Here is a 22,630-nt window from a genome sequence, read left to right as displayed (position 1 = left end):
TCTCAAAATAACCAAAACTCATTAATCTCATTTAAGACACTAAGTCATTATTTTAAGAAAGTTTGTCATTACAGGATCTTTTTTTTCATCACATGATGGAAATAAGTGAGAAAATGAGGGTGAGTTTATTCTTGACATATAAAGACCCATCATCATCATTCTTCTTCATTCTACTAAGTTTAACTCACTAGTGCTCATTGAGGTTTCGCATGAAGCGCAGTAATCCCAAAGTGTTGTTGGGGTAGGGGTTGTCACCTTTTCTCCATCTCTCGTGTTTGATAAACTTTAAACAACTTAAACCTTTTTGTCATTTCATATATTGATAGAAACTGGCAATAAAGACATGCTATGGATTTGCTGATGGGGAAAAAACTGCAATTGAAGAAAGTGTAATATTAAAAGAACACAAGAGAGGCATGGCTTTAGGTTAATCATTTCATTGACATCTTTTAATGTATCATTTGATTTTGACAAGCCATGCTAGCTGCTCTACAGAAGGTAATGTTGGCCTGTCGGGTCTGTCAGTCAGATGATGAAATTTTCAGTTAGTCCAATACTTTGCTGTAGGACCAAATTCCTGTGTATCAGCAGTGTAAGGTGTGCATGAGTGATAGGATAGTGTGTGGATGTTGTAATCAACATCCTGCCCCATAATCCAATGCATTACATATAAATATACTGTATTACTTAATACAGAAACTGCTGAATAACAAGTGCAGGGTCAAAATTATTCCTGCTTAGTATCATCAAGTTAGCCTTGTCATTGCGATCATGTTGGCATGTTGATGTTAGCATTTAGATGAAAGCTGAACATTGCCGCTAGTCTTGCTGTAGACTTTAAGTCTTGTTAACGCTATGCTAGCATATAACACCGAAATAATAGCAAATCAGTTAAATTATTCTGACTTAATTGGCCATGTGTTACACCCAACCCTTTGGTGGCTACATGGGGTGAACAAAACTCCAACACTGACCCACACAACACAGATAAACACCTTTACAACAACCAAATCCATGGGATTTATTAACATAATAAGACGATAAATCAAGAATACAAAAACACAAAATCATAACACAAAATCCCCGGCTGAGAGGCATCAGGACTAGCAGTCCCAACTCAAAAAGCCTCTCTGATGCTGGCGCAAGGAGCTTTTAAAGACCGACGTCCAAGGCCAGGTGGACATCATTCAGTGATCAGATGTACCACACCTGGGGCAGAACTAGAGGACCAAAGAGGAACACACAGCACGGGGAAACACATACAGCCATTATACATGATAAATGTGACTGTACCTCTCAGTGGTCCAGATGAAGGGATGACTCAAGCATTCTTCCACTTTAGGCCTGCTCTTTGGTTCTTCCTGAATCATCCACATGACAAGATCCCTTGCGACCACGTCTTGAAGATGGTCCAAAGTGTAAATCCCTTTATGAATGTTGTACTCACATTCAAAGGACTTTTTGCCAAAAGGATGGTGTCCTCCAGAAAGAATGTAATAAATCAGCATCCCTGACACCTTAAAAGTTAGCATAGTAGTTTATTTACTGAACGACTTTTCACTTAATCTTCAAGAACATATCTAGATAGCAAACTTACCTGAATATCAGTGCTCCACCTGTATGGTGTCAGCGTCTCCTTCTAAAGTCTCCTTGGCCATCCAGCATTTTGTTCCTGCCCTTCTTGTGTGGTAAGTCGTTTGTCCTTGAAGTAATTGTCTACTAATGCCAAAATCAGCTAATCTTAACCTCCCGGTAACATCTGCAGGAGAAAAGGTGTAGATTGATTCAGTCAACAAAATCACACATTAAACTAACTGTAATTAAAATATTCTGTTTTTTGAATTACAGATAGCACACGTTTTTATTTTTAGGTTGTCTTACCGATCAAAACGTTCTGTGGTTTAATATCCCTGTGGAGAATTTGAGGATTTTCACAATGAAGCACCTTTAAGCTCTTCAAAACCAGTTTGACCAGTTTGACCAGTCTGACCAGTTTATTTGCCAGCAGACTTTCATAATTTATTTCTATGTATTCTTCAAGCGTAAATTCGCAAAGTTGAAGAGCAAGATATCCAAAGTTCTCATCCTCTGCAAAGTCAACGTATCGTACAATAGATGGATGATCAAGCTCTGGAAGTCGCAGAAATCCCTCTTCATTCTTCAGCACTTGATAGTTGCATTTAGACATTCTCTTAATAGCAACTTCAGTGCCGTCATCTCCGCCCCATCAGCCCCAAGAAGACTTCAGTACCATCACTTCTCTTTGCTATGCGGAATTCTTCTTTATTCACATAAATCAGGCTTCCAACCCTGGTGACTTTACTTTCACTAGAGCTAATAAGCTTCTCTAACTTTTCCCTCCACCTCTTGCTGATCTGCAGCCATTTGTGTGGATTAGCATTTGAAGTTGACTCCACAATAGGAGCTGCTGCAGTTGCAGTATTGCAAACTTCATCAGTTGGGTCTTCTTGTTTTTCTGACTTTTTCTTTCCAGGTGACAGGTCATATTTCACATTTGGAGTGCTGAAATGGGATTTCAGTTGATTGATTTCTTCTTCTTTCAGCTGGTCATTCTCTGTCAGTATGTCCTCGGGTACTGAAGTTAACTCCAGTGCTTTTAACATGTCAGCCACATGTTCAACTGAAAGTAACTTTGCTAAAATGCTTAATGTGGATTTTATAATGGCATGGGACTGCTTGATATCTACAAAAGGACTTTTTGACATAACATCTTAATAAAGATGGGATCCCAGTCATCTGTGCCTTTTGTTTTTTGTGTTATTGCCGACAGTGTTTCCAGAACAACTCGATATAAAGCAAGTTTCTCTTTTGAACAAAGCTGTTCCAGTAGTTCTGGGATTATAGCCAAAGCTTGCTCATTTGGTATGTCTTCCATTGCTTGGAAAACTGCACATAAACTCTTAATTGCCTTAATTACATTTGTCTCAGGGATGTTTGGAAAGCGACAAACTGCACTTGCAATGTAGGGGTTCAGATTGTCCTTCACCCAATTAACACTTCCCTGGTGGTATATTTCTGCATCCGGCACAATTACATCAAAGAGCATTTCAATCATGGTCAGATGAGTCTGAGGGTGCTCCCGCAACATGTGACTGTCAAATATTTTGAAAACTTCTTCAGGTGGTTTCTCTTGGAGAGCAATTTCCAACTCCATGAAATATCTGATTTTGGAGCATATTTCATCTCCTTTTGATGCAAGGTTATGAATCATCTCAGATATTTTTTTATTGTAAATAATATGTTCAGGATCAGTGAGAGGTAACAATGTTACCAGTGCACCAGCAGATATGAGCAGCTTCAAGACATCATCCCTGTCATTGATGGCAGCAGTTTGCACCGGTGTGAATCGGTGTAGATTACATCCATTTGGACTGGCTTTTGCTTCAAGGAGTTTCTCCACAAAAAGAAGTGGTGCTTTGTATAGTGAGACATAATGCAAAGGTGTTAAGTCAGATTGAGAAGGTATGTTTGGGTCTGCACCCTGCTCCAAAAGGAAATCAAAAATATCCCTGTTGTGATTTACAACAGCAGCAATCAGTGGGGTTATATAGTCATTCCACTCTGTGCAGGGGTAAAATGCATTAATGTTGTTGTCCTTCAGTGCCTTTTTAAGCTTGTTGAGTTTGTTGTTAATTATATACTGTATTATAGGATGTGATTTTCTTCGGGAGACTGCCTCTTGTATCTTTTTGCAGATATTCATTTCTTTGCTTCAGGGTAACTGTAAAAAAGGCAAAATTAGGAACATTTGGTGCCAATTTTTCAATGATTTGACAACCTAAACCTGAAATTCCAATTTCCAACACTGTGTTTAGGTGGGTTCAGATGGTTGATGATTCTAACTTGAGGGCAACTCAATCAGAAACAATCTACATGACTACATTACTGTACAACTAGAGGTGACCTTTGTTACCAAGGGTGTGATTCCCACAGGTGCTCAGTTGTTTTGCTCCAACAAGACCTTCATCCCCCCTCAGCCAATTGTCCCACATGAAGCCTACTCTGAATACAATACAGTTTTATGGAAAATGATAGAGGATTGTAGTAAAATTAACTTGCAAACTTGGTGATGGTGCAGGACTATGCCTTTGGTGTGAGAGACTTGGGTTCAATCCCCTACTGTGACCCATCCACCAATGTGTCCCTGAGCAAGACACTTAACCCCTAGTTGCACCAGAGGTGTGAGACCTCTGACATATATAGCAATTGTAAGTTGCTTTGGATAAAAGTGTCAGCTAAATGTGTAAATTTGAACTTCTCTGACATTACCTAAACAGAGGTCTTTTTCCACTACATGGTTAAAAAGAGCTTCTATCTGCTTTGCCACTTATGGTTTCTTTGAAAAGGTTATTTTAAATGGGGATTTTTGATTCATGTGTGCTTGTCTAAAAGGCATTACCTATAGTCTTTCCTTTTGCTTTCAAGAATACAGTCAAATGGTTGTAAAGTCTAGATTTGCTCATTCTGATAATTTAATGTTTTTAGAAGAGTGCAGCATCCTAACCCTCACTGACTGTTGAGAATCTGAACTTCCTCATTCGGGCTCTCCACAGGCAGGCACAATTTGACGCAACACCGGAAACCTACTTTGAATGTGCACAAATGTCAATAAACATGCTTTAGTCATGGCAGGTACGAAGATAAAATTTTTTTTATTGTGTTTATGAATAAATGTTTGTTATGATGACATCAAATCACCATGAGAGTGGATTATGAATAAGATTAGGTCCAAATGAGTGTGCTTCTCTTAAGCGAGCACACTGATTATTTTACAGTACAATATTTAAGTAAACGATGTAGGAACATTAACTTACAGTGTCGACGTGGGGTGTCCAGTGTTGAGTCCAAATGCGAGAAGATCTAAGTTGTTAAAAATGTGGATTTGCCTTCAGACACAACCATGCGCTCACAGCCTCAAGCAAAAGTATTGTGTCTCAGGGTACAGGCGTTGTGCCACCCTCCACACAAGTTAAGCCCTTTCCTGTTCTAGAAACACTACTAAGAGGAAGTCAATGTGGATATGAAACCTGCTGAGTTACCTGCTTCACACTGAAGCATGAAATGTTATTGGAAGAAAACATATTATGTCTTTCTGTAATGTAGACCTGCACATGTGATGATAGATAAGTGTATAAAGTAGTATCATATGTATTATGATGGTACATTATGACTGGGGACTGATTTCAAAAGGGGAAAAGCTGAAGAATTGAAGAATTGTTGAGCCTTTGGGCCAAAACAGTGAAACAGGCAGGTGCCATCTTATTAACTGCAAACACATGATATGTTCATGGGTAAGCCAGTCTAGCTGCCTGTAGTCAACCTGTAGATTTTTGATGCCACAACCCGTTTATTTTAACAGTAATCATTTGCATGTGTCAGCTTATGAAATAAGGCCTTTATATCCTCATCCTGAATTATATTGTAGTGATATTATATTGTTTGTGTTGTTAAGAGTCTGCAGTTTGGTGCTGAGACCGTGCCCAGTTTCTTTTTAGAGCTTTATCACTGAAAACATCCACCTGCTGCAGCTGGAAACAAAGTTGATGAAGGGATCTGAAAGATGCTAAAACACTCCATAGAACCGAGAGGGACTGCTGAGTCATTTGAAAATTTAATGTGGGTTTGTGGTTATGAGTGACGCCTGTCACATTAACATACTCATTTGATACACAAATAAAGTCATCTTTAATCTTAAATCAATACAGTGTTTGCTGAATCTCTGAGATCCCCCTGTCCTTTGTAAGGACAATAAATATTGAGTATACATATCACATAACAAAGTAATTAATGATTCTTAGAGAGATGATGATGAAATGAACTGTGGCTGATGTTGCCAGTGCCATAATCCTAACGATCAATGAAAGATAAAGGACATCTTACAATCATAATTTTACACATTTATTTTGATACTCAACTGATATACAATATATATTGGAGTAACATTCAACATGCTTAAAAAGAAAACTATACAAAAGAATCTACATGTTGTAAAGCTTGCATATGTCATTATGTTCTTTTTTATTTGCAATATCATTCACTTAATGAGTAGATTTACTTTTAGACTTTAGAGTTTGTTAAGTTTATCTAAAAAGAATTTGCCAAAATCAGTTCAGACATTTGTATGACAAACATTCCCTGTATGGAAAAAACAAATGGGTGTGATACGTTATATACAGCCAGAGGGAGGCACTGTGGGCCCATCAGAGCAAGAACCCCGGTGCTGATAAGGCATCATACTGTACATTACCACAGGGTGAGAGTACATGAGACAAGTGGCAACCTCACCTGTTTACACCCTCAGTTGCCCTAAATGAAAATAAAAGAAAACCAGTGAGGTACATTTTTCTTAAGTCTTGGCATATACTTTCGGGGTGTAAAGCAATTAGCACAGGAATATTAAATTCATAGAAACATCTACAGATTCATACAGCTCAAATTAAATTTCAAAATTTCCCATTTAGAACATTTTAGGACTGAAATCGTAGTACCTCTGTGAGTATAAAAAGCTCATGTAATTTCTTTCCCCTTCACAAAAATATCTTTTTAGTGGAAGATAAAAGATTATCTCATAATGGCAATAACATAATTCAATACAAGAAAACAATAATGGCAGAGGAAAATGTAATTTTAGGGTCTGCAAACAGCCACATGTGCAAAACCTTGTTGAATGTAATATTCCTAGTCTAGCAATAATGATTTCTAGTCTGATCTCATTGCCCAGTGTTGCTAGAGTCTTGCTTTGGTTCATGTTAATGACTTACATTGGAAGTGCACATGATTTTGCTTTTCTCTGATTGCTTTTTGATTCAGCACTGTCGCCTCACAGCAAGAAGTTCTGTCTATAGTCTTTTTAGAATCCTACTTCACTTCAAGTCACTGGGTTGAGACTCTTGTACTGGGACGCCCAGATGCTCCTTAAGGTTTGTGGACGGCAGAACAGAGGTGGTGGTGACATCTTCACTTCGAAACATTTCCTTTAAGGGTGTCTCAGAATTCCACCCTTGGGTCTTGGCAAACTTGAAAACACATCCAAAGAGATCAGGAAATATTGTCGTCACATCAACTTGGGCTGCATCCTCCTCACTGCAAACGAAAAGGAACGTTTTATCAAAAAGTAATGATCACCCAGCTTACAAATCTTCACCCAGGAGTCCTGGTGTACTGGGGCCGAAACATTTTTTTCTTCTTAATTCTTATATTTTTGGCACCACACATTTCTTTTAACTCTCTCTCCTTTCGCCATATTTACTGTCACTGTTGACATATCGTACAACCCTGACTTCGGCTACGTTTTGTCTGCGCTGAACTCAGCCCAGGTCGCAGATCATAAAGTAAGACGTTAGAAACTGAAAATAAAACCGGCCTTTCAGGAATCTTACATAACTTCCTAATGGACCACCTGATTACACTTGATTGCTGTCTCACAGTAGATTTAATGACTGACACAAACTATTCTTTTTTGAGTTTTGTTTCTCATGTATCATCTACTGCAAAACTGACAATAATTAAATGACAGACTGAAGGAATCAAATTTATCATATTTTTTTGTCTTGCAAAGAGACTGAACCACAGAACTCTATTTAAAAAAAATAAAGTATAATTATTCTTTCTATTGTTTATAAATTCAGAAGAATTGACTTTTAGTGAAATTTAAAATCCACCCATCATTTTTAACTTCTCACTAGTGCTCATGGAGGTTTCGAATGAAGCGCAGTAATCCCAGCGTGTTGTCAGGGTAGGCTTTGTTCTTGGCATCCATCTTCTGGATCAACTCTGGTGGAAACTGCAAAAACAAAAGTAATTAATCATGAAGTAGAAATTCGTAATAGAGAAGGTGAATTTGCTGTGTTGCATTCACCTTATTTTTCCACTGTTTGAAGAATCCTTCCCCGGCACATTTTTCCAATGAATCAATCACTTCCTTGTCAGCATTTCGACACTTTTTTACATCCTCCCTGTTGCCAATCCTCCTCAAGTATTCAACTCTCCTGAAAGAACAGTTCGTTTTAGGATATATTTTAATTGAAAAATAAACAGAATCGTAGTGATTGGAAACATACCCCTCCTCCAACAGCAGTTAACGAGGCCTGGTATGTTCTCAACATGCTATAACAACATGCATGATTGATATTCAGAAACACAACGGCAAAACTACAAGGAATGGATTTAACACTGATTCGTAAGCTGCAAAAGTTAGCATGCCTGGCTAACTAGCTTCCTACTTCTACCATTACATCCAAATCCAATGAGCAATATTATTTGGGGTCACAGGTTATGTTAGAATAACCCACATTCAGGACTGTCACCTCCGCTGTGGTGGTCCTAGATGATACGATATCAGAGTTTTCCGTAGCCTTAGCAGCTCTATCCTTGCCAAAGAGGCATAGAAAACTGGAATTTCCAGGTTCTGTTTCAGGCTTGAGAAAACCTTTTTCAAGATCTCACTGTATTGAAGCCCTCAGAGGAAAGGAAGAAAATTTTATTTTTTCCTCATTTGCCTCTCAGGACATTTGACATTTTTAACAAGACTAATAATTCAAAATCCAGGATCGGAACTTAGCTTGACTCAGTATGTAATGTGGTTCACTCCATATGTCTAGACAACAACTCTATGATCTCATATTGTAATGTATGTAATATTTCTGTTTAGAGCAATCAGCAATTTCCATAAGACTTTTGTGGGCTAAACGTCACGTCAAGTCCATGAGCAAGTTGAGGGGTCACGGTTAGTTCAGACATTATAACCACATTCATTCATCCCTAGAACGTGACTCCTACTGACTGTGTTAATCCTGTGACTTGACCTTTAATGCCACCAGCAGTTTGACATTTTTGGCTTATATTAAAATGTCTTGACAACAATTCAAGTTTTCACTTTTATGTGAAAAACATCTCCTGGATGGGTTGGGTAAAGATTTGGTACAAAAAATCCATGGTTCCCAGGGTATTGACATTTGTGGGATTGAATGTCTCAACCACTATTATGCTATTATAATAATAACTATTATAATAATTATACTATTGGATGGATTGCTATGAAGTCTGATACAGACAATAATGTCCCCCTTAGGATGAATAGTAACTTTTACTCTGGAGCCATCATCAGATCAAAATACTTTAGTTCATGACTAAATATTTGAAAATCCCACCAAACTCAGCTGCAACGGTTTGGTGCTAATCAGTAAATAGACCCACTGGGTTTCGGTGAGGCAGTGGGACACAGCCAGGATGTTGCTATAATGGCAGGCTTTGCCCTCCCTTTGAGTGTGGCTATTTAGAACAGATTTGAACACATCTCACTCTGAAACAAAAACATCAATTCAGTTAAGGAGCTACATTATCTAGGGAAAAGTGAATGTTTGTGCCAGATTGTGTGCCATTTCATCCAGTAAAGGTAGAGATATCACTCTGGACCAAAGTTGTAGGGTATCTAAATGGCTGACAATACCAACCTGTTAAAGAATATTCTTTTTATGTCTTAATTGATGTAACAGGGAAAGGTAAGACAGGTCTAGCTTAGAGTCATTAGCTGGCCCACAAGTGTTCACTGACCTTCCAGCTCTAGTTATTTCTCACACGTAACTGTCCTTGTTAGGGAGATGATAGTTAGACTGATATGGTAGAGACAGTAGCTCAGGCGTCAGGCTAGCAGATATCGGTGTTCTCTGGGAATCTTACAAGGTTGAGTCCTACAAGATTGTTTACAAGAACTTACTGGCTCCACAGATTAGAGTACAACATATAGATAGTAATAGATTCCAATATGATGAAGCAGTGGAGTTCAAACATCAGACAGATTAGTTGTTCCAGGTTAAGGCCAGTTAAAGATGACCTAATAGAGAAACCTACAGACACTAGGGGGAAGAGAGAAACATAAAAAGGACCAAAAGATGCAGATTTGGTGTTGGTATTCGATGTGTTCACGTGTAGTATGTATGTAGTACATGTAGTAAGTCTTCGTCAGTCTCCGAAACTATATTAAAAGCAGAACGTGTCTCACAATAATTCTTCAACACAACCCACTGAAAAAAAAGGATTTTTATTCATCAATCTATCAATCAATCATCCTCACCTCTCAGTGGTCCAGAAGAAGGGATGACTCAAGCATTCTTTCACTTTGGGTCTTTTCTTTGGTTCTTTATTGATCATCCGCTCAATGAGATCCTTTGCCACCATGTCTGGAACATGGACCAAAGTGTAGTTCCCTTCATGAATGTTGCTCTCAACTTTATAGGACTGGTCGCCGAAAGGATGGTGTCCTCCAGAGAGGATATAGTAAAGCAGCATCCCTGCCACCTTGTGAATTAACAGAACATTTTAGCGATTACGGAAGTATTTTCACCAAGTCATTCATGGTGTGTAGCAGTAAAACTGACCTGAACATCAGTGTTTGGCTTGTATGGTATGACAGCTTCATCTGCTAAAGTCTCCTTGGCCATCCAGCATTTTGTTCCTGCGCTGCCTGTGCGGTAAGCTGTTTGGCCTTTGAGTAATCGTCTGCTTATGCCGAAGTCAGCTAATCTTGCCCTTCCAGTAACATCTGCAGGAAAAATTACAAAAGTATGTATGATATTTATAAATTCAAATGTTGTTGTAACATTGTAACATTGTAAATTCCATCATTTTCATATATTTTTTGATTTGTCTTACCGATCAAAACATTCTGCGGTTTAAGATCCCGGTGGAGAATTGGAGGATTTTGACAATGAAGCACCGTTAAACTTTCGAGGACCTGTTTGATCAGTTCATTTCTCAGCAGACTTTCATCATTATTTCTGATGTATTCTTCCAGCGTGTATTCACAGAGTTGAAGAGCAAGATATCCAAAGTTCTCATCCTCTGCAAAGTCAACGTATCGTACAATAGATGGATGATCAAGCTCTGGAAGTCGCAGAAATCCCTCCTCAATCCTCAGCTCCTGATAGTTGCATTTAGACATTCTCTTAATAGCAACTTCAGTGCCGTCATCTCTCAGCCCCAAGAAGACTTCAGTACCATCACTTCCCTTTGCTATGCGGAATTCTGCATCATTCACATAAATCATGCTCCTAATTCTGGTTACTTTACTTTCATCAGTGCAAACAAGCTTCTCTAACTTTTCTCTCCACCTCTTGCTGATCTGCAGCCATTTGCGTGTTGTTGATGAGATAGTGGTGCTGAAGTGGAATGGCTTCACATTTGAAGTTGACTCCACAATGGGAGCTGCTGTTGGGTCGTCTTGCTTTTCTGATTTATCCTTCTTTTTCTTCTTTTTTTTCTTCTTTTTTTTGGATCCAGGTAAGGCCGTACTGTCCCCACATCCGAAGTCTGGTGTGCTGAATTGTTTTTTCAACTGTCTGAGGACTTCTTTCAGATCTTTTATCATCTTCATATCTGCAGTTGTCAGTATCTCTTCAGGCACTGAAGTTATCCCCACTGATGTAAAGAATTTAACTGCATGTTTAAATGAGAGCAAGTTTCCAAATATGCCGTACGTTAAGACTCTAATGTTAATAAGGTGTTCTTCTTGGACAAAAGGAGCAACTGATTTGCATAACTTCTCAATAAAGTTGGGATCCCAGCCATTTGTGCCTTTTGTTTTCTGTGTTATCACGTATAGTGTTTCCAGAACTGCTTCCCATATATCAGGTCTCATTTTTAAACAAAGCTTTTCCAGGAGTTGGGGGATTATAGTCAAAGCTTGCTCATGTGGTATCTCTTCAACAGTACACAAAACTGCATATAAACTAACAATAGCCAGATTTACACGTTCCTGGGGAATATTTGGCAAGCGACTGACTGCACCTGCAATGTAGGTGTTCAGATTTCCAGTGTCTTTCAGCCATTTAATACTTCCCTGGCGGTATTTTTCTGCATTTTGCCCTGTTACATTAAAGAGGATTTCAATCATGGTCAGATGGGTCTGAGGATCCTCCAGCAGCATGTGACTCTCAAATTTTTTTAACACTTCTTCAGGTGGTTCCCCTGGCACAGCAATTGCCATATCCACAAAATGTTTGAGTTTGGAGCATAATTTATTTCCTTTTGATGCAAGGTTATTAATCATCTCAGATATTTTCTTATTGTGAATAATATGTTCAGGATCAGTGAGAGGTAACAATGTTACCAGTGCACCAGCGGATATGAGCAGCTTCAAGACATCATCCCTGTCATTGATGGCAGCAGTTTGCAGCGGTGTGAATCGCTGTAGATTACATCCATTTGGACTGGCTTTTGCTTCAAGGAGTTTCTCCACAAAAAGAAGTGGTGCTTTGGATAGTGAGACATAATGCAAAGGTGTCCAGCCACATTGAGAAGGTATGTTTGGATTTGCACCCTGCTCCAAAAGGACTTTAAAAATATCCCTGTTGTGATTTACAACAGCAGCAATCAGTGGGGTTATATAGTCATTACACTCTGTGCAGGGGTAAAATGCATTAATGTTGTTGTCCTTCAGTAATTTTCTGAGCTTCTTGAGTTTGTTGTCAATTAAACACTGTATTATAGGATGTGTTTCTCTTGGGGGGGCTGGCACCTGTATCTGTGTAATGATATTCATTTCTAACATTTCTAACTGTGAAAAAAGACAAAATTATAATATTAATGTTACAACATTTAGAAACCATTTTAAACTTTAGATAAGCAGCAAAACTATCATTAGAATTTAAGCTTAAAGGTTCATTATCATTTCCAAGTTTAATCTTTCAGTCGTTTGAGAAGCTAAAATTCCATTTATCAACAGTGTATTTAGGTGGGTACACATGGTAGATAATTGAAACCTGAAAGCAACTTGGTCAGAAACCATCTACATGACTACATACATTGCTGCACAACTACTGGTTGACATTTATCACCAAGTCTGTGATTCATAAACTCCTCAGTCAAGTACCGACATATAGCCTACATGCAAAACTATTTCATTCCACCATTAAGAAACGTTGCAGCAGGTTGAGTAGTAATTTCTTTTGGATTTACTCATTCTAATGATTTAATGTTTTAGATAAGACAGTGTGTGAGTGCCTCACTGAGCCCTCACTGACTGTTTAGACTCTGAACTTCCTCATTCAAGCCAGAAACCAGAAATCAACTTTGAACATGCACAGCCGTGAAATGTCAGTAAATGAAATATTGTGTTTGGAAGTAAACATTTATTATGATGTCATCAAATAACTAATGTTCATTACGATGTCAAAACCAACAAGTAAAGTTTAGAAAGTAGCAGTGATCAGTAGAATCAGCTAACTATCTTCGTAGGCCTGTATTGTAAAACATTTTTCTTTTAAAGATAGATAAAGAATGTTGGAAATGAAACTTACAACTCTGAAGTCTGGTGTCCGCTTTGTTTATGTACAAAATTCAAGCTTCTGTGCTCACTCTGTGTCACTCTCTTTCGCTGACTATGTCCGTGTCTTTAAGTTTTGTTTTCCTCTTGTCTGTCTTTCTGTGCTGTATGTGTGCGTTATGGGTGTGGCACTGATCCACTCTCTCTCCTGGCTCCGGTTACCTGATGATGACGCATGCCTCTCAGCTACAGTGACCTGTCAGACCTTGCTTGTGAAATCCTCTTGTTTTGTGATTTACCTGTTGACTGTTTTCTGTGAATGATACCATCTCTCTTGTGCTCCAGGACAACTGCCTGCTGGTCAACACCAGCAAGCCACACCAACTACCCTGCCAGTTCTCACCGCTCCAGCCACTGCCTGCCATCCTCTGCCCATTCCCAGCAACATCTCCAGACCCCACTCCCTTTACAATTAACATCTTTTTCACATTTCAACTGCCTTGTATAAATTCTGCTTTTGGGTCCCAAATCTGCTGAACGTAACAGTCTTTCTCACTTTATTGTTTTATTTATTTACACAGATCTAATTTGCACTGCTATGTTGCTGAACAGGCTGGACTAACCTTTGATGGACTCGTCAATAAGCAGATTAGCACATATACCGATCAGCCATAACATTATGACCACCTGCCTAGTATTGTGTAGGTCCCCCTTTTGCTACCAAAACAGCCATGACCTGTCAAGGCTTGGACTCCACTACACATCTACAGGTGTGCTGTGGTACCAAGACCTTAGCAGCAGATCCTGTAGGTCCTGCAACTTGCAAGGTGGGGCCTCCATAGATCAGACTTGTTGCTCCAGCACATCCCACAGAGGCTCGATTGGATTGAGACTTGGGGAAGTTGGAGGACAAGGCCAAATCAACACCTTGAACTTGTGTTCCTCAAACCATTCTTGAACCATTTTTGCTTTGTGGCAGGGCACTTTATCCTGCTGAAAGAGGCCACTGCTATCACGGTATACCGTTTTCATGAAAGGGTGTACATGGTCTTCAAAAATGCTTAGGTAGGTGGTACGTGTCCAAGTAACATCCACATGAGTGGCAGGACCCAAGGTTTCCCAGCAGAACATTGCCCAAAGCATCACAATGCCTCTGCCGGCTTGCCTTTTTTCCATAGTAAATCCTGGTGCCATATATTCCCCACGTAAGTGATGCACCCAGCCATCCATGTGATGCAAAAGAAAATGTGATTCATCAGACCACACCACCTTCTTTCATTGCTCCGGGGTCCAGCTCTGATGCTCATGTGCCCATTGTAGGCCCTTTCAGCGGTGGACAGGGGTCATGGGCACGAGCATGGGCACCCTGGCTGGTCTGTGCTACGCAACAAACTGCGATGCACTGTGTGTTCTGATATCTTTCTATCAGAACCAGCATTACCTTACTCAGCAATCTGACCTCGTCTGTTGGATCTGACCACACTGTTCAGCCTCCTCACATGCAACAATGAGCCTTAGCTGTTGTGTTGACACTGTTTTCCTTCCTTGGACCACTGTTGATAGGTAGTGAACACTACTGACCCCCCCACAAGAGCTGCAGTTTTGGAGATGCTCTGACCCAGTGGTCTAGCTATCACAATTCGGCCCTGCTCAAAGTTGCTCCAATTCTTACACTGCCCATTTTTCCTGCTTCTTACACATCAGCTTTGAGGCCAAAATGTTAACTTGCTGTCTAATATATCACACCCACTGACAGCTGCCAAGATAAAGCGGTAACCAGTGATATTTACTTCACCTGTCAGTGGACAGAATGTTATGTCTGTGTATGTTATTCTGTCATATTACTATGTTTCCACTGTGTATTAGTACATTAGTTTAAAAAAGTTTTGTTTTGTTGAACAAACAAAGATGTTCCTAATTCTTGCTTGTAGTATGCATTTAAAAGGACAAGATCAAAAATAGACAGTAATACATATTCTAATTGTAAACTACAGTATAGTGGGAGATTTTAGTGCCTAAACTGACATTATTGTTTCTCAGGTTAACAAGTTAAGACATATAAGGGCTTTCTCATCTATGATTGGATAAATTAATGTTAACTGTGATCGGGCACATAATTTCCCAGAAATGAAGAAGCTGCAGTGCAGGCTTGAGTTGAAAAACATGCCAACAGGTTTTCTATCATTCTATCAAAGGGTGTGGCAAATTATTACTGTGAGCTCCTTTAAGAGATTAGGTAATACCCTGCTCTGGCTCTACAATGTTACGAGTATTGTCGAGATGTTTTGGTCTGCAAAAATGGGAAAGTTAAGAAGCCTGATGAATTTTAATGTAACATTCAAATCCCTAAAAGTTGGAAAGACAGAGCCACAAGATTCCAATGTATTTTGTTAAAGTAATGAAGTTAGTAAAGCTAAAAAAGTAATTAATCTTGTCAGGGAATACTTGGTCTTTGAGTGATGTTGGGCCACATTTTAAAATCATAAAATCACTCCCCTAACAGGGAGTAGCATTGTAGTCCTTCAAAAACAATGAAATCCCTACTTCTTCTTCCTCTTACAATCTTTCTGAAAAGGCAATACACCTCTCTAGAATAAGAATTATTTTGTATTCATTTTTTACCAAACTTCAACAGCTAAATGTGCAACATGCAGCATGAAATAACTGAGTCTATAAATAATATAACTACTAACTTTCAAATTAGTTTAGTAGAAGTTAATAGATTATTTTTAATGAATAAGAGGCAGCAGCAAAGGTTGTTTCTGAATTACGAAGACCTGGTGGCCTGACTGTTAAAGAAACATTATTTTATTCAGGAAACTCAGATCAAACAGCTGATCAGTCTCTGTTGATAAACTGTAGGAAAAAGTTTTTACATTTCAACTCCGGCAGCGGGTGGGCATGTGCATGAGATGGGAACGACCACGATAGTTTCACGGGATCAAGCCAGTTACACAAAACCCGTTGCCATGGTTACATCGCGGAGCGCTTGTTTGCCTGTCTGTTGATGAGGAGCGCAGAGCGACCCTGCAGATCAACTTACCAAAACCTTTAACGGAACATAAAGACTTAAAAAGCCACCATTCATACAGCAAAGTGTTTATAGGCTATATGATTGATCAATCGACAACAAAGTCAAAGTAAACATTAGACATATAACAAGCAATAATCAAATCATACCCAATTTATCCGATGTTTATTGTCAACTCAGTGTTGGGCAAGTTACTCAGAAATAATATAGCTATTACCTAGTTACTTAGCATATAGGCTACTCCTTAAAAAAGTAATATTAGCTATTCTAGCCTACTTATTACTGGGTACTGGGTGATATCGCCACACTCTCCCGATGAGTCCAAGCATCACTGGCAGTAGTGGCCGGAGTTTCTTTCTGAGTTTCACGTTGCTGTGTAGCTTTAGCTGATGCTTCAATTAGCCTAAGTCAATGTAGAATTGTTCGCGGTTAAAAGCTTTTTGCTGGTCGCACAAAGTTCACAACGGACGACATGTTCTTTGCATCTTAGACTGTGACACAATATTGGCAACAACGTTACTTACAGCTGTCCCTGTTCTCCTGTCTTCCTTTTTGGCTAATAGCTGATATGGTGCCGCTGAGCTGCAGCGCATTCACATCAAGGATGGTGCGTTCAGTAGGGCAGCCTTAATATGATTAGTAACTGTAATAACATTACTGTTTTGGAAATAGTAATCCGTTACATTGCTCCGGGAAAGGTAATATTACAATATTACTGCCCAACACGTTAAGTACCACTTAAAATCCACATTCAGCACTGGCACCTATACTGTGTAGGAGTTGGTCATGGATGATACGATTATAGGCTAGCATTAGCCACTCTGTCCTTACTTTATAAAGCCGTAGTGAAACTGAAACTGGTAATCAAATGTTTTGACCTCTAATGCCACCATTTTTATGACATGCCATGACTTATCTATATATATCTATGCTGCATCATTATACTTGATTCTCTGACTGTTAGTGCCACCATGAGATTGACACCATAAACATAACTGCTCATTCTAATGATTTAATGTTTTTAGATAAGACTTGTTAATGCAGAAAGAGTGCCACACCTTGACCCTCACTGGCTTTTTAGACGTTGAACTTCCTCGTTAAGGCCAGAAACCAGAAGTGAACTTTGATCGTGCACAGATGTGAAATGTCTGTAAATAATTTTTGGTCATAGTAGGTACATGGATGATATATTGTGTTTGTAAGTAAATGTTCATTATTATGTCATCAAATAACCATGAGAATTGATTATGAATAAGGGTATGTCTACATATTTTAGTGGCATCTAGTGGTGAGGGTTGCGAATTGCAACCATGGCTCACATGGCATTCATGTGCTCCTCGGATGGTCCCATTTCCTAAGTTGTTAAGTCCTCCTTCCGACTTCAGTGTGAGTTCATGTGCTCTTAAGTTAGAATGTGGAATCAACATTAACACTACTACAATGATGTGTTGGATTGGCATTATCAGAGCATATATAGAAGACACAGAGATTTAGTAGTAGTAGTGACCATAGTAACCATATTACAAAATTACGTTTGCAATGTATATATATGCACAACGTGTTTTCATCTCAATGCGTCATAACTGACGCTTTCAGACAGCGTGACAAAGTGTAAGTATTTTATGTTAAAGGTACCCTTCGGCTTCCATATAAAACGCCACCATTTGCTACGTCCCAGCAACACAAAGGAGGCAAACCCTACCTGATACGTAGCTGTAGGGTTAGCTGGTTGACATGCTTAAAGTGACTTTGGTTTAGGTACTAACATTTCTGATGGTTGGGGTAAGGGTTGGGGGCTTCAGGGGTCTGTCCACTAGCTAATTCTAGCTAGCAGGTACCAGTATTGTATGGGATCATTTTGAGTCGAAAGAAGAAAATGGCATCTTCAAACACTGTGATTCTGTCTTCGAATACAACACAACGACAACACCAATAGTCTACCACTTGAACAATGTTCATTCAAGTTCGTTGGCAGGATTCTCGTATCAGCAGCATCAACCCACGATCACCACAGTGTTTGCACGGAAGAACTGCAACGCAAAGCAGGCAGAAAAAATAATCCAATCAATCTGTAAAGTTATAAAAAATTTGTATGGTTGACGGCCCAGGATTTCGGGAAATTATGCATCTGCTTGAACCAGAATCTCATATCCCATCACGAGGCACCATCACATCACGCATCGAGAACAGCTAGCTAGCAAAGTCGCATTGACAACAGATAGCTGGACTGCCCAAACGACTGAGAGCTACGTGACCGTGACTTGCCACTACACCACCGAGGACTGGTGAGTCACTGCTGTGGTGTTGCTAACTAGACGTTTGCCAGGCAGACAAACGTCTAGTTAGCAACAAGCCTCTTTGCACATACACTTCAGCTTGCAATCATTGACGGATTCGCTGTCTACCTCAAACCTGGTAGGCTTGTGAGCCACTTTAACCATAGCACTGTCACCGCCAAAGCCCTAGAGGAAAAGCAACAGCAAATGGGAGTGCCACTCCACCGGCTCATCCAGTCCACAAAGACTCGATGGAATTCTGTTTGTGACATGTTCGGCCACCTAGTGGAGCAGAGCTGTGGTTTCCATCCTATCTGACCGGACTGTCACCAGGCTAGACAGTGCAAAGACCCTTGAGCTGAAAGAGGAATACTGGAGGCTCATGGAGGACTCAACGCCAGTTTTAGCCACACTGAAGTGTGTCATCACAATAGTGATGTTGGCGGAGTCGAGTGTATCCATCAGCAACACTTACCCCCATCACATTTAGTCTCATCAATGGACATCTCATGAGAGAAGAGGACTGCACACGAGTGGTGGAATTCAAGAAAAAAGTCTGCTCCTCCCTGATTGATCGAATGATGGTAAGATTAACATTATCCTAACAATACACTTTCCCAAAACAAATGATTAAGTTATAGCCTCCAGCAAGCTACAACTGATTTTTACATTTTTTATTTAAACAGATCTGAGTTTTTTAACACCTGCAAAGTGACTGAATGCGAAATGTAAGCTGAGCTGGGAGAGGTGGTGGAAGTGGCCACTCCACTGTGGGCACCAAAAGAAGCTGTACAACAGGCATAGTCAGCACTTAAGTGTCAGATGCAGGTCACAAGATGTGCTAAGGCGGTATCACAAGCCAACTAAAGGCAGTGGATGAATTGGGCAAGGCATGGTAAAAAGGAGAATTATTTGGAAGGACTTGTAGGAAATGTCTTTCCTTCACCCAGAAACCCCAACCAGTGGCTGGGTGATGATCCATCCTGCCCCTTGTTCAACTCCAGCCACCCTCACGCACATCCTCACTGGTTGTAAAGTGAGCCTTTCTTAAGGAAGATACACAATCAAGGATAGATGATAGGACAGACACCCAGGTCTGATCAGCTTGTTATGGGCCTGCCTCGCCAGAGGGTGTATTGTGAATAAAGGCCAAAACACCAAAAATATAAGGCATCAATACCATCACGTCCTATGTTTTGAACTGAACAATGTTCTCTGATGGTCCAGTGACTATAGTACAAATGACTGGGTAACAATGTTGACCAGTTATTATTGTGAGCTCACAGATTTAGTTTCAGGCAGTATATATTTTTTGCCTAGTTTTCTAGGCTAAAAACCCACTCTAAGACAGATGCTGGTACACCCCAAAGACCGCACACCCAAACACAAGAAAAGCAATCTAGTGTATGCTGTCCAATGCAGTGAGGAATGCACAGACCTGTACATTGGGGAAACTAAAAAACCACTACACAAACGCATGGCTCAACACAGAAGGGCTCATTCCTCAGGTCAAGACTCTGCAGTGTGTCAAGGAAGCCATCTACACCCGGGTCGAGAAGCCGTCATTGAACAGGGGAGGGGGTCCACGCCACCACTTATCCCCCTCTTACAATGCTGTCCTTTCATCACTTCCCAGGAAACTCAACAAACGTAACCTATTGGCCTCAGGTGAAGATACCAACGATGGTGGTTCAGTCTTGGCCACCGGTAGTCTTAACGACTGTAACGACTGTCGTCACAGCAACCAGGAACACTAACGAACCAGCGGTATCGATGACCCTGGCCAACGACCCCACTGAGGTTAAATAGCTGAGTTTCCCTGCCAGTCAGTCAGAACTGAAGAAGTCCTTTAGATGAGGGACGAAACGTCTTCCAGTATCTTCAACCAAGTCCAGTTGCCCTTGATTTTAACCTTTGTTGGATAACTATGACCTGGATGACTGAGAATCTTCATAGACATTCATAGTTAATATTCTCCTTATTGATGCTAGAAATAAACACCAGTCAGACATATAAGCCGCTGTGTTAAACTGTGAGCTGGACCAACAGCATGCTTACATTATATTGTGCGTGTTGAAAAAGTTTGTAGTTTGGTGCTGAGACTGTGCATAGTTTGTTTTTAAAGATTTGTCGCTGAAAACATCCACCTTCTGCAGCTGGAAACAAAGTTGGTGAGAGCGATGGGACAGAACCAAAATAAAGAAGTAAAAGATGCTAAAATGCTCCTGAACTGAGAGGGACTGCAGAGTCATTTGATAGTTTAGTGTGTGTTAGTCATTACGAGTGACGCCTGTTGATACATCAACCTACATATTAATGTATTGATTGCTCAAGCTTTAAGTTCCCCATGTCCTTTGTAAACACAAAACAGTTTTGACCATAACAAAGTAATTAATGATTCTTAGAGAGAGTAAATGTGAACTGTGGCTGATGTTGCCAGTGCCATAATCCTAACGATCAATGAAAGATAAAAGACATCTTACAATCATACTTTTACACATTTATTTTGATACTCAACTGATAAGATTTACAGTATATTTGGGAGTAACATTCAATATGCTTTAAACAAAATCATAGAAAAGAATCAGCATGTTGTAAAGCTTGCATATTTCATTGTGTTCTTTTTATTTGCAATACCATTCACTTAATGAGTAGATTTACTTTTAGACGTCTGAGTTTGTTAGGTTTTTCTAAAAAGAATTTGGCAAACACCCTTTTTTGAATGTCATGCTCTCACAAGCTGCAGTAACATTTTTTTTTTTTTTTAATAAGTGCAAAGATCAGTTCAGAGTCTTGTGTGACAAACAGTTAGTGGCATTGCAGTCCATGTTTTATGTACATTTTGTAGCTTGTAAGTCAACATTAAGTATTTTCAAAGAACAGAAAGACACACTGAAAAAGCCTCTCAACTTGAGTTGATGTATTTACATAAACATTTTGTTTCCTTCATTTTTGGACAAACAAGTCAAATGTATGTATTTGAGTCCACTGACTTCTGCTGTGTGGAGCCTGTTTTTAGTTATAGTCTAAAAAAAGTTCAATTACGCCAGTAGTCCAACGACTGTGGTTATTTTTTCAAACTTATAAGTAAGTTTAACTTCCCTGACATCACCTAAAAACAGGTATTTTCCACTACATTGATAAAAAGCGCTTCTATCTGCTTTGTCATTAACATGTCCTCTGAAGTAAAATATTATCTACTGGTAAATGGGGATTTCTCATTCATGTGTGTTTGTCTACAAAGGCATTAGCTATATCATCCAGACATGAAAACTTCACTCCCTAAAACAACAAACCACTTCTTCATTACTGTACGCAGTATAGTCTATAGCACCTACAGCAACACTTTTCACTTAACAACTACACTCCAAGAGCTAGGGTCTCAGCTAAGACGATTAAAGGTTTGTGCTTTCAAGACATTCCCTGTATGGAAAAAGCAAAGGGGTGTGATACTTTATCACGGCCAGAGGGAGGCACTGCGGGCCCATCAGAACAAGAACCCCAGTGCTGATAAGGCATCATACTGTACATTACCACAGGATAAGAGGACATGAGGTAAGTGGCAACCACACCTGTTACACCCTCTGTAGTAATATGATATTTCTCTCAGGTCCTGGTGTATATTTTGGGGGGTATAAAACCATTAGCGCAGGGGACATTAAACTGAAATGTGTACTTCCAAATAGATCAAATTATACTTTAAATCTTTCCACCCTCAGGAACGTCAGCTGGATATTTAGGAGAATTACCTGCTACCTTGTATAACTGTCCACCCACTTGACTCTCCCTCTCACTCTTGTGAAATGGTAGTATACCTCAAAGTCTGAGAGGCCATGAGAACAGATAATAGGACAGGGCCATTGAGAAATAGTCAAAACACCTTTTTAATTACAAGGATTCCAAACACTACTTGACCCAGCTCTTATCTGTGACAGAGAACTATGTAGGAATTGATATTTTGACAGTTCATCAAGTCTATTCTGGTCCTTTCTTTTCCCCTTCACAAATATATCTTTCTAGTGGAAGACATTCGATTGCAGG

The 22,630-nt window shown here is 39.6% G+C and overlaps 2 protein-coding genes across 3 annotated transcripts; both read right to left on the bottom strand.

Annotated features, from left to right (window-relative positions):
- Positions 1 to 996: 996 nt before the first annotated feature.
- LOC123980633 (poly [ADP-ribose] polymerase tankyrase-2-like) lies at positions 997 to 4,914 on the bottom strand. 2 transcript variants are annotated; one of them, XM_046065139.1, is made up of 4 exons: positions 4,836 to 4,914; positions 1,882 to 3,742; positions 1,598 to 1,759; positions 997 to 1,517 (listed from the first exon to the last, which is right to left on the bottom strand). In XM_046065139.1, the coding sequence occupies exon 2, from the start codon at positions 3,722 to 3,724 to the stop codon at positions 2,705 to 2,707; it is 1,020 nt and encodes a 339-aa protein (XP_045921095.1). In that variant the 5' UTR covers positions 3,725 to 3,742; positions 4,836 to 4,914; the 3' UTR covers positions 997 to 1,517; positions 1,598 to 1,759; positions 1,882 to 2,704. The 2 variants fall into 2 exon arrangements, with proteins under 2 accessions (XP_045921095.1, XP_045921094.1); XM_046065138.1 differs by lacking the exon at positions 4,836 to 4,914 and having other exon boundaries at positions 1,882 to 3,840.
- A 2,781-nt stretch (positions 4,915 to 7,695) lies between these two features.
- On the bottom strand, positions 7,696 to 11,035 carry LOC123981183 (sensor for unfolded proteins in the ER ire1). Its single transcript, XM_046065883.1, has 4 exons — positions 10,398 to 11,035; positions 10,094 to 10,317; positions 7,880 to 8,009; positions 7,696 to 7,804 (listed from the first exon to the last, which is right to left on the bottom strand). The coding sequence occupies exons 1-4, from the start codon at positions 10,458 to 10,460 to the stop codon at positions 7,703 to 7,705; spliced, it is 519 nt and encodes a 172-aa protein (XP_045921839.1). The 5' UTR covers positions 10,461 to 11,035; the 3' UTR covers positions 7,696 to 7,702.
- Positions 11,036 to 22,630: the final 11,595 nt, after the last annotated feature.

Source organism: Micropterus dolomieu, linkage group LG12, assembly GCF_021292245.1.
Source record: "Micropterus dolomieu isolate WLL.071019.BEF.003 ecotype Adirondacks linkage group LG12, ASM2129224v1, whole genome shotgun sequence".
Lineage (NCBI taxonomy): Eukaryota > Metazoa > Chordata > Actinopteri > Centrarchiformes > Centrarchidae > Micropterus > Micropterus dolomieu.
This window is presented reverse-complemented; position numbering and strand designations above follow the sequence as displayed.